General features: G+C 41.9%; 1 protein-coding gene and 1 non-coding gene across 2 annotated transcripts; both read left to right on the top strand.

Moving 5' to 3' along the window:
• Positions 1–673: 673 nt before the first annotated feature.
• On the top strand, positions 674–780 carry LOC141597600 (small nucleolar RNA R71). Its single transcript, XR_012522827.1, has one exon. It is a non-coding gene; the product is annotated as a small nucleolar RNA R71 (small nucleolar RNA).
• A 10,179-nt stretch (positions 781–10,959) lies between these two features.
• Positions 10,960–14,803, top strand: LOC141594873 (uncharacterized). The gene is made up of 3 exons (XM_074414859.1): positions 10,960–11,930; positions 12,020–13,931; positions 14,060–14,803. The coding sequence occupies exons 1-3, from the start codon at positions 10,960–10,962 to the stop codon at positions 14,801–14,803; spliced, it is 3,627 nt and encodes a 1,208-aa protein (XP_074270960.1).
• Positions 14,804–15,732: the final 929 nt, after the last annotated feature.

Raw genomic sequence — 15,732 nt, 5'->3', positions numbered from 1 at the left:
ATTCTTTTGCATTTGGAGAACCGCTTTTTGAACATCAAAACCTTGGTCATTTTGGTGATTGTATGGATTTTGATTTTGGTAACCTTGGTTTTGGTTGTAAAAGGGTCTTTGATTTTGGTTTCTCATGGGAGGTGGGGTGTATGTTGTTTGAGGATTTTGAACATTTTGGCTTTTGTATGAGAGATTTAGATGGAATTTGGTGTTTTCATTGTAATAGTTGGAATAAGGGGTACCACTCTTGTATGCTTGGAAAGCATTCACTTGTTCATTTGTCCCCCTACATTCACTTTGGTCATGTCCCAAAGTTCCACAATTCTCACATATCCCACTTTGGATTGATGAGGATGCCGTCATGGCATTAACATGATGCTTTGGTGATTTTGAGGCTTCTTCAAGTCTAGCCATAGCTTGTTCAAACTTCAAATTGATTGTGTCAATGTGAGCACTAAGTTGAGCACCCAATTGAGTAACGGAGTCCACTTCATGCCTTCCTCCTCTAGTAGCCTTGCGAGGTCTACTATATTGTGAGTTATGGACCGCCATTTCCTCAATATTGTTCCATGTTTGATTGTCATCAACTTCGGTGAACATTCCATTTGATCCCATGTTGAGAATGTTCCTTGAATCTTCATATAAACCGTTCCAAAATTGTTGTACCAAGAACCACTCGCTAAGTCCATGGTGAGGACATGAGCGACAAATTCCTTTGAACCGCTCCCAAGCTTCATACAAAGATTCTTCATCCCTTTGCTTAAAACCCGTAATTTGAGCTCTTAGCATGTTAGTCTTTTCCGGTGGGTAGAACTTTTTGTAGAAAGCTAGAGCCAACTTCTTCCAAGAATCAATTCCGAGAGTGGCCTTATCAAGGCCCTTCAACCATTGTTTCACGGTGCCGATTAGAGAAAAAGGAAATAAGACCCATCGAATTTGGTCTTGAGTCACACCGGTTTGAGAAATCGCATCACAATAGTCACAAAAGGTTTCCATATGAGAATGAGGGTCTTCACTAGGCATCCCCCCAAATTGGCTCCTTTCGACTAATTGGATAAAGGCGGATTTGGCAATAAAATTTCCGGTCAAATGTTGTGGTGTAGGAGTACCATTGGGTAGGTTCTCCTCGGTGGGTACGGAATGTGATGAAAACTTAGGCATTGTAGGTTGATTTTGTGGGGTATTTTGTGTTGGGTTCTCCTCACCTTCTCTTGCAAAAGGGTTGATGAACTCAATAGTTGGTTGAATATCCACTACCTCACTAATACCTCTCAAATTCCTCCTAGCAAATCTCCTATTGTTTGTCAAGGTTCTTTCAATTTCACGATCAAAAGGTAACAAATCACCTTGTGACCTTCTAGACATTCAAAATATCAAACAACTCTAAAACAATTAGAACAAACCTTGAGAAGTTTTACTTCCCCAAGGCAAAGAAAGACACAACTAATAACAATATAAGAAAATCTAAATCAAGTTAACACCGTCCCCGGCAACGGCGCCATTTTTTATCGGAGTCCGTTTCGTGTTCACAATTGAATAGATGTTGTCGTTGGGTCACGTCCGAATCAAAACACAATTTATAGCTTCACAAAGAACTATACAATTAGTAAAGAGGCAAGTAAAGGTCGGATCCCAAGGGACGGGAATTGAGATGAGATTTCTATTGAAACTAGTGATGTCTTAGGGGTGTCACAATTTGGGTTGATGTAGAAGGTCACTAACTAAAAAGCAATGAAAGTAAATAAGCAAGATGAAATAAAAGGGTTGTAAACAATTGATAAAAAGCACTAGGGTGTCATGGGGTCATAGGGGAATCATGGGAATTGATCATACAAACATGTTCTCAAATTATAAGCAAGCAATTATTGTTGTGATGGATTGAGTTGGGTTATATCTTACAATCCTAGGAAAGTTTGGGTCCCGGAGCCGAATCGATTAGATTGTACAACACCTACAAGTCGACTTAATCTTCCCTACTCAACAACATGCATGGTCTAATGAGACTCGAGTTGGTTTATGTCTTACAAGTCTCATTGAAAAGATAGGTGATGGGTAAAAAATGCAAGGATTCATAGGCTCACATTTCATCAAACATAACATGTACATGAGTTGAGATCAAAACAAGCAAGCAAATAAACCATGAAAGCATATTAATTTAAGCATGAATCATTCCCCATGTTGGTTTCCCCTAATTACCCATTAACCCTAGCTAGGTCACTACTCACTCATTATCATGTTGATCATGCTAGCAAGGTTGTCAATCATACCAACAAAAGGAAACATGATAAACAAATGAAAGTAATTAACAATAATTAAAAAGGGATTAAGAGAATTATACCTACTAATGATTCCAATAATAAAGCAAAGAATAAAAGAAGTACTTGATGCTTGATTGAGAGGTTGTCAATCTCCCAATAATAACCCAAATAATCTTCAATTACCCAAAATAAAGGATGAACAAAAGAGAGATTAAGGAAATAAAACTTGTATTAAAACTTGATTAATTGTTGATTACAAAACTAAAGAGGGATTTGATTGATATTAACTACTCTAATTATTGATAAGAAGAACATGCCCTTCTAATTAGACTAATGGGGTATTTATAGTGGAAATTAGGTGGATGCATTAGGGTTAACTAAGGGCTAAACTAGTAATTACACTTTTTAGATTGAGCAGGGAGAAGCCGGTATTTTTCGAAGGAAGGGCTTCTTTATTTGTAGCTTGGAGAAGACGAAATTTCGCTGTACTGGAATCCGTGCGTATTGGAGTCGGGACGGGCGGATTCAGGCAGGGGAAGACGGGCGTCTTCGAAGGAATCCGGGCGGATTATGTGGCTGCTGTCCGAGCGTCTTTGAAGGAAGACGCACGGATTATGCTAGTGGAGGACGGGCGGATTCAGGACAATCCGCTCGGATTGTAGCTCAGCATCGTTTCTTCTTCTTTTCTTCCCTTTTCTTCATAAAATCCTTGGGGATTTCCTCGGGGATGCAAGGATCCTTTCTCGTCATTGCTCATCTACTATCATATGTACAAAGGCCTTCTAATCTTGTCTCTCCTTGATGCTTGGTCATTGAAATCAATCAATTTAGTCTCGTTTTGCCATGAAAATGCAAGATTTGCACTCCTTTCCTACCAAGGGATCAAAATCTCAAAGAATATGCAAAACAAAGAACTAAAGACAACAAATGACCCAAATATGCACTAAAAAGCATGGGAACAAGGCTAATTCGGGGGATAAATATGCGCTAATTATGGTCACATCACTAACCCCGTTTATTGTTTTAAACACTATGGTGATCCATTCGGGGATGGTGAGCAGTTGTTGAGCAGGTATGAGTCGATTTACACAGGATAGCTGGGATGTGCCACCGTCAGATGATAGAGTCTTCCGCTGTAGCATGATTAGTTTAATAAACATTTCTTTTAGCTGAGTAGACAGTTGGTTTCAGAACATGTAACCGTATTTTGGTATTTTTGTTTTGGTTTGTAACCTTTCACTAAAGTTATACTATTTAAATGTTGTTTCGTTATTGTATTATGATTATCATTGCCTCGGGCAACCGAGATGGTAGCATCTTTATATCTGAGTGGTCCTGGTAAGGCACTTGGAGTATGGGGGTGTTACAAAATGGTATCAGAGCGACGATCCTGAAACCTGTAACCAATGAATCTAATGAACATAGGGAGTCAATTAAAATGAACCCGGGGGTAAAGGTTGTAGGAGCTAATGCAAAGACTTGGGAGACGTCCTAAAGTCGCGAACTCGCCCTACAATTTTGAACCGGTCACATGGGGGGTATATGTCAAGGTCGTATGTGATGTTTGCTAGTTTGTATGTAATGTAACGATATATGTTGTGAATTGTTGGATGTTGGGAGTAGAAGATTGAAATTGTGAATGAAAGGTTGGTGAAGTATATGAAAATGTTGTTTGAATAAGAAGCATGTTGGATGTTTATTATGTGGCATTTGATAACATGAAATAGTTGTTTTGTTGATCATATGAAGAGTTGTGTAGAATTGCATGCCTAACTATATTATAATGTTGAGTTTATAAAGTTGTATAGTATGTTGGTATATGTGAGATAACATGCGGGTAGTATATATGAGTCAGCATGACTCGATCGAGTAGGGGGTACTCGATCGAGTAGGTGAAGTACTCGGTCGAGTGGGTTTGACTCGATCGAGTGGGTAATTGACGTTTTCATAACCAGAATCGTGTTTTTGGGCACTCGATCGAGTACATAGGGCACTCGATCGAGTAGGGGGTCACTCAACCGAGTAGCTGTGCTACTCGGTCGAGTATGTTAGAGATCAGAAGGTCTGTTTCGGGTCTGATGTCGGGACACTCGATCGAGTATGGTGGGCACTCGATCGAGTAGCCTCTACTCGATCGAGTAGGTTTAGGCACTCGATCGAGTGTGTTCTGGGCAGTCTGCTTTCGTGTTTTGAGGTTTTAGTGCGTATGTTTATATCTACCCTTTCTTATATAGTTTCAAGATGCCGCCCAAGAGAAACGCCTTGTATGCGAGAGTTGAGAGCATGAACATCGACGATGTAGTTAAGATGTTGGAGCACCAAGATGCTCTTACTGAGGCCCTAAAGAGAGTGGGAAAGGATAAGGAGTTTGACCACTCCAAGATCAGCCTTTATATAGCGAGGTTTAACCCAAAAGAGTACAAGGGGACTGGGGAGCCTAATCTTCTTGACAACTGGCATCGTGAGATGGAGAACATACTGGACCTGGTACACTGTCCTGATGAGATGAGAGTAGAGCAAGCTGCGTTCTACCTGAGGGAAGCAGCTGGTGAGTGGTGGGATAAAGTGAAGGTAAGTTCTAGGGAGATGTACACGAAGCAGGGCTTACCTGCTATACCTTGGGAAGAGTTTCGGAGAGCTATGGGGAAGGATTTTGTACCTGAGCATGTGAGGAGTAAGCTGAGGGAGGAGTTTGATGGGTTTAGGATGACATCTGACATGTCAGTGGCTGAGTACTACAAGCAGTTTAATGAGAAGTCTAGGTATGCTTTGAGGACATGGGTTTGAGTGAGGAGAACCTAGCGGCCCGAGGTTTGAGAGGGGTTGACCCCTCGGATCGTGGATAAGCTACCCGTGGGAGTCCTTACGATGTTAAGGAAGCTTATGAGAGGGCCGGGAGAGCCGAGAGGTTGGTGAAGATGGCTCGGAGAGAGCGATTGAGAAAAGAAAGGCTGAGAGTGAAGGTGGTGGCCAATCTAGCCATAAGAAAGGCAACCACAATCGAGGCTAGAGCGTTTTCTTCGGGTCGGGGTTCATCTTTGGGGCTTCCTTTGGGCGTGGCCGTGTGAGTGGTAGTGGTAGTTGGGGGATGACCTGCTATGGTTGTGGCGGTTTAGGCCACAACAGACATGAGTGTACGAGTTTACCTGGAGCTTTTCAGAGATCGGCTCAGAGGAGCTACTCTCAGGGGCCGGCACAGAGTTATGCGAGCAATAGACCATCTGGGTCATGGTCTAACCGGGGAAGTCAGAGCTATCAGGGTGGAGGTAACCGCAATGGCGGTAATTCTTATCAGAAACCTGCTACGAACAACAACAACAATCAGGGGTCGGGTGCTAAACCGACCACATCAGCCAGTACTGTCCAGGGAGGTGGACAGAAGACCAGTGGAAAGCTGTTCATGATGGACAAGAAAGCAGCTGAGGATGATGCACATGTTATCACTGGTACTTTTCTTGTTAACGGTATTCATACCTTTGTTTTGTTTGATTCGGGGGCGTCTCAGTCGTTTGTATCTTCGAGTCATGTTAAACGGTTGGGTTTGAGGGTATATGAGTCTGTAAGTGAGAAAGTTTTTATACCTTCGGGTGAGTCTGTATCATGTGGGAAGTTTTATAGGGATGTACTATGATAGTTGGGCAAGTTGATCTACCTGTAGACTTGCTAGAGTTTCCTTTTGACGGTTTTGAGATGATAGTCGGGATGGATTAGTTGGGAAAGTATAAAGCTAAGATAGACTGTCATCAAAAGAAAGTGTCTTTGAGAGGTCCTAAGGGTGTTAGTGTGTCTTACCGTGGGTTTGTGGTCAAACCCAAAGTTAAGTTGATTGCAGCTGTTACCTTGAAGTCCTATCTGAGGAAGGGATGCCCTTTGATCTTGTGCCATGTGAGAGATGACCGGATAGAGAGTCCGACAGTTGATCAGATACCAGTGGTGGGAGAGTTTGCAGATGTTTTTCCAGAGGAGATTCCGGGGTTACCGCCGAAGAGGGAGATAGATTTCACGGTTGAGTTGAAACCGGGGACGGGGCCAATCTCTAAGGCACCGTACCGGATGGGTCCTAAGGAGATGAAGGAGCTCAGGAAACAGTTGGATGATCTGATAGAGAAGGGATACATTAAACCTAGTGTATCGCCATGGGGAGCACCAGTTCTTTTTGTGAAGAAGAAAGATGGGAGTTTGAGGTTGTGCATAGACTACAGGGAGCTGAACCGAGTGACGGTGAAGAACAAGTATCCTTTGCCAAGGATAGATGACCTGTTTGATCAGTTGAGTGGTGCATCAGTCTTTTCCAAGATTGATTTGAGGTCGGGGTACCATCAGGTGAAGATTAGAGAGGTGGACATACCAAAGACAGCTTTCACGTCGAGGTATGGCCATTATGAGTATGTGGTGATGCCGTTTGGGTTATCTAATGCACCGGCTGTGTTTATGGATTTGATGAACAGAATCTTCAGACAGTTTTTGGACAAGTTTGTAGTGGTCTTTATCGATGACATCTTAGTCTACTCCAATCCTAAGGAGGAGCATGAGGAGCATCTAAGGATTGTGTTGCAGATTTTGAGGGAGCATGAGTTATATGCTAAGCTGTCCAAGTGTGAGTTCTGGTTAGAGAAAGTTGCTTTTCTGGGGCATGTAATCTCTAAGGATGGGGTAGATGTGGATCCGGTAAAGATTGAGGCAGTGACAAAGTGGGAAGTACCAAAGAATGTTGCTGAGATCAGGATTTTCTTGGGTTTAGCTGGATACTACAGACGGTTCGTGAAAGATTTCTCTAAGATTGATAGACCTATGACAGCGTTGATGAGGAAAGAGATCAGGTTTCGTTGGGATGAGAGTTGTGAGACGGCGTTCCAAACATTAAAGGAGCGTTTGACCACAGCTCCTATCTTAGCATTGCCTGAAGGGATCGAAAACTTTGAGGTTTATACAGATGCCTCAAAGAACGGGTTGGGATGTGTGTTGATGCAGAACGGTAAGGTGATTGCTTATGCTTCTAGGCAATTGAAACCGTATGAGAAGAACTACCCTACACATGATCTGGAGTTGGGTGCAGCGGTGTTTGCTCTCAAGATATGGAGACATTACCTTTATGGGGCGACCTTTAAGGTATTTTCGGATCATAAGAGTCTCAAGTACATCTTCACTCAAAAGGAGTTGAACATGAGACAAAGGAGGTGGATGGAGCTGATTGGCGATTATGACATGGATATTATCTACCATGAAGAGAATGCAAATGTTGTTGTAGATGCTTTGAGTAGGAAGAGTGTACATTCTTTGTGTACAGCTTTATCTTTGATGAGGTTGAGAGATGAGGTGGGGAGGTTTGGGATACATATGATGCAGAGAGGGGATGCCATGGGAGATTTGACAGTGCAGCCTGATCTTTATGATGATATTCGAGGAAAACAGGCGTTGGATCCTAAGATGGTTGAGTGGAGAGCTGGAGTAGAGAAAGGGACAGTGTCTCGATTCTCTATTCACACAGATGGTAGTTTGAGATTTGACGGTAGGTGGTGTGTCCCTAATGATGAGGAGCTGAAAAAGACAATCATGACAGAGGCACATTGTACACCGTATTCAGTACATCCAGGTGGTGACAAGCTGTACAAGGATTTAAAGAACACGTTTTGGTGGCCTGGGGATGAAGAAGGAAACAGCTGAGTTTGTGGCCCGTTGTTTGACATGCCAGAGAGTTAAAGGGGAACAACGACGACCACAAGGTAAGATTCAGTCTTTAGAGGTACCTGAGTGGAAGTGGGAATCCATTTCTATGGATTTTATCGTGGGTTTGCCAAAGAGTCAACAGGGTAACAACATGATATGGGTAATAGTGGATCGACTGGCCAAGTCAGCTCACGTTGTGCCAATGAAAGATACATGGACTAAGGCACAATTAGCTATGGCTTATCGGAAGAATGTGCTTAAGTTACATGGAGTTCCTAAGGACATAGTATCTGACAGAGATGCGAGATTTATCTCAAGGTTTTGGAAAGAGTTGCAGGAATCTTTGGGAACAACTTTGAAGATGAGTACAGCGTTTCATCTTGCGACAGACGGTCAGACTGAGAGAACGATCAAGACTCTTGAGGATATGTTGCGAGCTTGTGTGATGGACTTTGGTGGTAGCTGGGAACAGAGGTTGGATTTGATAGAGTTTTCTTACAACAACAGCTATCACACTAGTATTGGTATGGCACCGTTCGAGGCTTTATATGGGAGGAGATGTAGGAGTCCGATTTGTTGGGACGACAGTGCTGCGGATATGGTTCTAGGACCAGAGATGGTGCATGAGATGGTTGAGCAGATTAAGATGATCAGGGAAAGGATGAGAGCGGCTCAGGATAGGCAAAAGAGTTATGCAGATCTACATCGCCGGGATATAGAGTTTCAGGTTGGGGATAAGGTTCTTCTGAAAGTGTCTCCTATGCGTGGGGTTATGAGATTTGGGAAGAAAGGCAAGCTGAGTCAGAAGTTCATCGGGCTTATGAGATCTTAGAGCGGGTTGGAGAGGTTGCATATCGTCTGGCTTTACCAGCTGCGTTAGAGAGAGTGCATAATGTGTTTCATGTATCTCAGTTGCGAAAGTATGTGAGTGACCCGTCAGATGTGTTAGAGGCAGAGAGCTTAGAGCTAGATGAGTCTTTGTCATATCTTGAGGTGCCTAAGCAGATTCTTGACCGGAACTTTAGGAAGACTAGGAGTGGTGAGACAGTTTTGCTTAAGATCCTTTGGTCTAACCACGAGTCTGAGGAAGCTACATGGGAGGCAGAGGAGGCCATGAGAGAGCGTTACCCTTTCCTTTTTGATCAGGTATGTATGGTTACTGGGACGTAACCTTGTTTCTTTTAGGGGAGTATGAGATGATCACGAAGAGTTTTTAAGAGCTTTTTATACCTTTTCATGTTATGTCGGTATGTTTGTTGTGGTTGAGTCGGGTTGAGTTTGGGTTAGTAACATGTTTTATGTTGATTTTTGTTTTGGTGGTTAAGTCGGGTGTGCTGTAGTGTGTGTCTTTGTTTTGTTGTGGTTTGAACTTCAGGGACGAAGTTCTTTTTAAGGAGAGAAGACTGTAATACTACGGTTTTATGAGTCTCTGGGTACTCTATCGAGTGGGCCTTACTCTGTCGAGTAAGGGTGTGTTGCATTTTAAAATAGTTTCTGACCTGTTGGGTACTCGATCGAGTAACCTTGATACTCGATCGAGTAGGGGGCACTCGATCGAGTATCTCAGCTACTCGATCGAGTAGCCGGTTTACGGGGGGATGATTTGTCGGGTTTTGTTAATAATGCGATTTGGTATATAATTACTTCCGTCACTTTATTTAAACACTTTTATAAACCTAATCACTTTCAAAGAGAAAACAAACTACGTTCTTCGCATCAATCGCATTGTTGGCAAATCCCGGAGCTTGGAATGTCGGATTTCACCTTTCTTTATACCTTTGTGATCCTTGCGTCGAGGGTAAGATCTACGTACCGTTTTTATAGTATTTCGTTAAAGTTAGTTAAACCCTAATTTGGGGATTTGGGAGTTTTGTTGTATTTCGTGATTGGTAGTGATTATATGTTTGTATGTTAGGAGGAGGATTCGTAGAAGAAGCCTTTTGATATCAGCTGTTGAGACCGTCTGACTGTGTTGCTTTCCAGGTAGAGTTTCCCTACTCAGTATTAGTCCCATAATGTGTTGTTGGTGTTTTGTGGTTGTTGAATATTATCATACTCGTACTGTGACGATTGTTGGATTTGGTTGTTGATAGTAGTTGTGATTGTTTGTATCTGTCTGTGTTCTTCGGGGCGCATCCCTGGCTGAGTGGAGTCACTTGCGGGAGTGGCTTCACGCCCATTATTCGCCTTCTGTGGAACCCGTCACAGAAGGGATGTGCACATTAATGGATTTGGGTTTATCGCTCGACGGAGATGAGCGGGGATTTGGTGGGTACGGCTGCGGTCCCCCACTGGCGGCGTGGAGTGACCTGTTGCGATGGGCACTTTGGCAGGGCTACACACTTTAGTGTGTAGTCAGGATTGTGGAGTTGGGATTGGAGTTCGGAGTTTATCTGTGATGATTGAGCTGTTTATTTACTGTGTCGTTGGTTTATATAAATTGTGTGATTAGTACTGACCCCGTTTATTGTTTTAAAAACTGTGGTGATCCATTCGGGGATGGTGAGCAGTTGTTGAGCAGGTATGAGTCGATTTACAGGGGATAGCTGGGATGTGCCATCGTCAGATGATAGAGTCTTCCGCTGTAGCATGATTAGTTTAATAAACATTTCTTTTAGCTGAGTAGACAGTTTGTTTGAGAACATGTAACCGTATTTTGGTATTTGGGTTTTGGTTTGTAACCTTTCACTAAAGTTATACTATTTAAATATTGTTTCGTTATTGTCTTATGATTATCATTGCCTCGGGCAACCGAGATGGTAGCATCTTTATACCTGAGTGGTCCTGGTAAGGCACTTGGAGTATGGGGGTGTTACACTTCGTTTCGCATCCCTTACCGTTTTCTCTTTTGTACTGTTACAGAGATGCAGGTTTGACAGCGACAGGTCTGGTGGCGGACCTTAATTCGCCACCCGGTTTCCGATGACTACTTTTGCCTGGAATTGTCGGGGATTAGGAGAGATGGATGATCCTACAATTCCTTTTTTATTTTGGTGTATCCAGCAATATCATCCGTCCATTTTTTTTTTTTTTGCAAGAAACTATGACTTCTTTAGCATCTGCTGCCTCTAAGACAGCCCATCTTGGACTCCCTAATTTTTGTGGCATTGATTCAGATGGACATAGTGGGGGTCTACTTTTGCGTTGGGATGACTCTGTTGTACTTAGTTCTATTAGTATTCACCCTCGTTTTATTTTGTGTAAATTATGTTTAGATGTAAATAATGGATGTACAAAGCATGATATGTATGTTATGTTTATCTATGGTGAACCTTGTATCAAACTGCGTCAATCTTTATGGAATACTATTTTAGATTTAATTTCGGGTCTGTCCCCCTTTCTAATTCTTGGCGATTTTAATCAGGTTAAAATGCATTCGGATAAATTAGGTGGTTCACATGCCATTCGCGGTCAACAGGATTTCACCAACTGGCGCTTTGACAATTCTTTGCTTGACGTTCCTTTCTTTGGTCCCCTTTATACTTGGTTGAATAATAGATCTGATGATCAACTAATTATGGAACGCCTTGATCGAGCTTATGCTAACACTGAATGGCTACATCTTTTCCCTGCCGCATCTCTCATGCATCTTCCAATTCTTGTTTCGGATCACGCTCCAATTATACTCAAGTTTTTTCATCCTTCAAGGACCTGCAGACGCCCATATCGTCTTGATAACTGGTGTTTCAATTCACCCGAGATTGCCCATATCGTTGATTGTGCGTGGCAGCTACCTGTTACTGGTTCTCCTATGTATGTTTTATCTCGCCGCGTTGCTTCTGTTCGCTTTTCTATAATGCAATGGATGATTCATCATCGCCTGTCCCATGGCATTAACTGGTCGGAGATTCAACGTACAACACATTTCTCTAGTACGGAGATTGTGGATGTTCATTCAGCAACAACTTTTCAACATGTTCGTTTTGCACAACTTCACCTTCTGAAGATACAGCATGCTTACGGGTTACAACAGGCTAAGTTGAAGAATGAAATTCTCGATGGTCTCCCGTCGCGGTTCTTATATTCCCGCGTCAAACAACGCGCTTCTCATCAGCGTATCCTTGCTTTCCTTTCTAGCTCTGGAGAATGGCTTTTTACTCCAGCACAGATTTCGTTGGAAATTACTTCTTTTTTTTTCAATCTCTTTTGGGTGCAACCCCTCCTCAAGATCCTGGCTCGCCTCGAGGTTTTATTGCCCCTTTGCTTGACTCACTTGATCTTCCAGTGCTCAGCTCAAGCGACCGTTTACTGCTATCTGCTCCTTTCACGGAACATGATATTATACATGCTCCCAATGGTATGGATGGTTCCAAATCACCTGGCCCTGACGACATTACCCCAGAGTTTTTCCAGATGTTTTGGCCCCAGATTGGTCAGTTGGTTACTTTGGCTCTTCTTCGTTTCCTTAACTCCGGTGTTATGTTGAAAGAATGGAACAACACTCATATTATTCTCATCCCTAAAGTTGAGAAACCGGAGCAGATCTCTCAGTACCGTCCTATCATTCTCTGCAATGTTATTTACCGGCTTGCTTCCAAGTGTCTTGCTAATCGCCTCAAGCTTGTTATTTCATCAATTGTTTCGGAATCTCAACAGGCTTTTGTCTCTTCTCGGCTTATGTCAGACAGCTGTGTTATTACTCACGAGATTATGCATTATCTTAATAATATGAAGAAAGGATTCGTTTCTTATGCTGCTCTGAAGCTTGTTATGCATAAAGCTTTCGACCGTGTTTCATGGACATTCCTTATTGCAATTTTGAAGAAATTCGGCTTCCCAGTCTTCTGGCAAGATATTATTTGGGAATGTATTTCAACTGTCACATATAATATCATTATCAACGGCGAGCCTTCTAGTACCTTTAAACCTTCTTGTGGCCTGAGGCAAGGTGATCCACTTTCACCTTATGTGTTTATCATGTGTATAGAAATTCTCTCTTGCCAGCTGCGTACAACAGAGAAGTCTACTGCGTTAAATGGACTTAAGATTTCTCGGTACGCTCCCCCTATCACACATCTGTTTTATGCTGACGATGCTTTTATTTGTTGTAAGGCAACTCCATCTGCTTTTGAGACTCTAAGGGATTTGCTTCGGTGCTTTGAGCTTGCGTCTGGTCAAATGATAAATTTGGATAAGTCTTTTATTAAATTCAATCCAAATGCACAGCCTGATTTTAGGTCCCACATGGCGTCCATTCTGAAGATGCGAATATCTGATTGTTTTGGGAATTATTTGGGTGTCCCTGTCGATATTCCTTCTAAGAAGTCTCTTGTGTTTCGACCTTTGGTGGATAGACTTACAAGTCGCATCCTAGCCTGGTCTTCTCTACACCTCAGCCAGCCCTGTAAGCTGCTTATTATCAACACTATTATTTTGGGATCCATCCGGTTTTTGATGGCTTCTATTCCTTTTCCCATTGGAATATGTAAGAAGATTGACTCTTTGATTGTGGCTTTTTGGTGGCGCAAAGATGTTCGTCATAGATCTATTCACCGGCTTTCTCAGGATTATCTGCAGCTTCCTCGTGCAAATGGAGGCCTTGGTTTGAAATCTGTCTCTTTATTAAACCAGACAACTCTTATGAAAAATTTCTGGCGCATCCATCATCAGCCGTCGGGTTTATTATCAAAATTTATGGTTCCCAAGTACAGGAAGGATCTTCCTATTCCTTCTTCAAGATCAAAGGTCTCTCATCCTTCGTTTTTATGGTCTGGTTTATGTCGCGCGGCTAATGCTTTGTCTCCTGGTTTAGCATGGAAGCTTGGGAATGGTTCCTCTGTTGACCTGTTTACCAGCCCTTGGGTGAATGGGTCTACCCCCTCTGTGCGTACTTCTGCAACTACTGCCACGCATGTTCTTTCTCATGTGCTTTCTGACTCTGGTGATTGGAATCCTTGTACTGTTTATCGTTGGTTTCAGCATCCTTGTGCCAGAACTATTTTCGCTATGGAACCTCCTCATATTGATATTGATGACTTCCTCTACTGGAAATACACGGAAGACGGAGTCTATACAGTTCGCTCAGGATACGATTTCTTGTTATCCCATATGTCCTTTTCCTGCTCTCCCTCGTTTTACTCTTCCTTTCCTTGGAAAGTTCTTTGGGGTCTTCGTTGCTCTCCTAAGTTCCCTCTTCTGATTAGGCGTATAGTACCTCCTGTGTGTTTTGTCACTCTTTTTCAGAGTCTTTAGATCATCTTTTTCGTTCTTGTACTGTTTCTAGACATGTATGGCTTTCTTCGGCTCTTGGCATTTATTCGATTGCTAACCCTGGTGTTTGTCTGCAACAATGGCTTGCAGATTTTATTGGTTTTTTTCACAGGGTCACTGCAAATGCTGATCAGTGCCTCCTTCGTTTTCTTTGTATTATAAAGGCTATTTGGATGGTTCGCAATTCGGTCGTCTTTGACAATTGTAGTCTTGATCCGGTTCAGATTTTACATCTGTCGGACTACCTTCTTGCATCTCATTCACAGCTGGCAGTGTTTTGGCCTTCCTTTTCTAGACCTCCTACCAAGATTTCAATACCAACCTTAAACTGTGCTCAATCTTTTTCTGCAATTACTTACTTTATTCCTGTTCACAGGTCATCTCTTAGGGATTGCTACAATGTTTCTTCTTTGGATACGCTGTCATGGAATCCAGTTGTTCAGAATGTGAGGGCTTCCACGGTGTTTGCAGCTTCGACGAAAGGCCTACTTCTCACCATGTACAGAGCTCACTCAGCTTCGCAAACTTCCGTTTCTTTCAGAGTTACGTCAAAAAAATTATCTTCAGTTCTGGCCTCCACAAAGCCAGTACCAGTCGAATTGCGCCACACGTTGAGCACAATTCGTAGTTTCCTTCGTATGTATGTTCATTGGTCAGTTAGCTTGGCCACTGGCTGATATTATATACTTTCTAGTTTATATATATATGCGGTTCATTATTGTCAAAAAAAAAAAAAAAATCTTGTACTTGGCTATGTGAGAGAGTAAAAAGAACCCAAAAATAAAAGTGCATTTTTTTGGAACATATATGATGGGTATATCCAACTGAAACTTCAATTGTTTTATTGTTGGAGCCCTTAGAGGTGGAAAAAATTCCACCATTGTATAGAGAGCGTGTACAAAGGCATTCACCAATTTTCACTATCTTTCCGTTGTATTTTCATTTACTATTGTTCCCCGTAACCTTAATAGGATAGAGCATAACTTGGTTTAGCAAGTAAGAAACTCGAGTTTGCTCTTGTTTACTTTGACGAAATAAAAATAACACACACTAATGTCGATCAGTCATACTAAAAGGATGAAGCACATAAATTGATCAATCAATTTCATTTCATCCCTAAATAACAAACAAATACAATAAGATTATCTTGAAGGGAAGAAGTAGTGAACCAAATGTGGGGGACCGAAGACAAAGCTGCATGATAATGTTGGAGAAACACCACAAATCATTGTCAATGGTTAGTTGTTGTTATACAAAAAACATGGCAAAATTTGGGTCCATTTTTACTAAACTATTCACATTAGTTTATTAGAGCAATAGCAATATTAGAACTTTATATAAAGTTCTTCACACGCCATGTCATAATACATCAACCCTAATTCTTATAATATTCATACTTACTTTTTCTTACTCAATTCATAACATTGGTGTGACATACTTATTTCATTATTTTTTATATTTTATCATGCCACTTGTCCATATTTTATTGACATCTTTTTTGTAACACTCTTACACAAACGTGACATTTTAGTGTTGCAGTGCAACATAATGTTGTGATTTTTTCTTTCCAAACATTTGTTTATTATTAATTTATGATGATTTTTTT

This window comes from Silene latifolia, chromosome 8, assembly GCF_048544455.1.
Source record: "Silene latifolia isolate original U9 population chromosome 8, ASM4854445v1, whole genome shotgun sequence".
In the NCBI taxonomy this organism is placed as follows: Eukaryota; Viridiplantae; Streptophyta; class Magnoliopsida; order Caryophyllales; family Caryophyllaceae; genus Silene; species Silene latifolia.
The sequence above is the reverse complement of the archived record's forward strand: the minus strand, read 5'-3'. Positions and strand labels throughout refer to the sequence as shown.

Bases quoted from the DNA above. Each gene is read 5' to 3' on its own strand.
- LOC141594873 (XM_074414859.1), top strand. From the start codon at position 10,960: ATGACTTCTTTAGCATCTGCTGCCTCTAAGACAGCCCATCTTGGACTC. The intron at 11,931-12,019 runs GTTCTTATATTC...TTTTTACTCCAG, and splicing joins CTCGATGGTCTCCCGTCGCG to CACAGATTTCGTTGGAAATT. The intron at 13,932-14,059 runs GTTCGCTCAGGA...TCTTCTGATTAG, and splicing joins CGGAAGACGGAGTCTATACA to GCGTATAGTACCTCCTGTGT.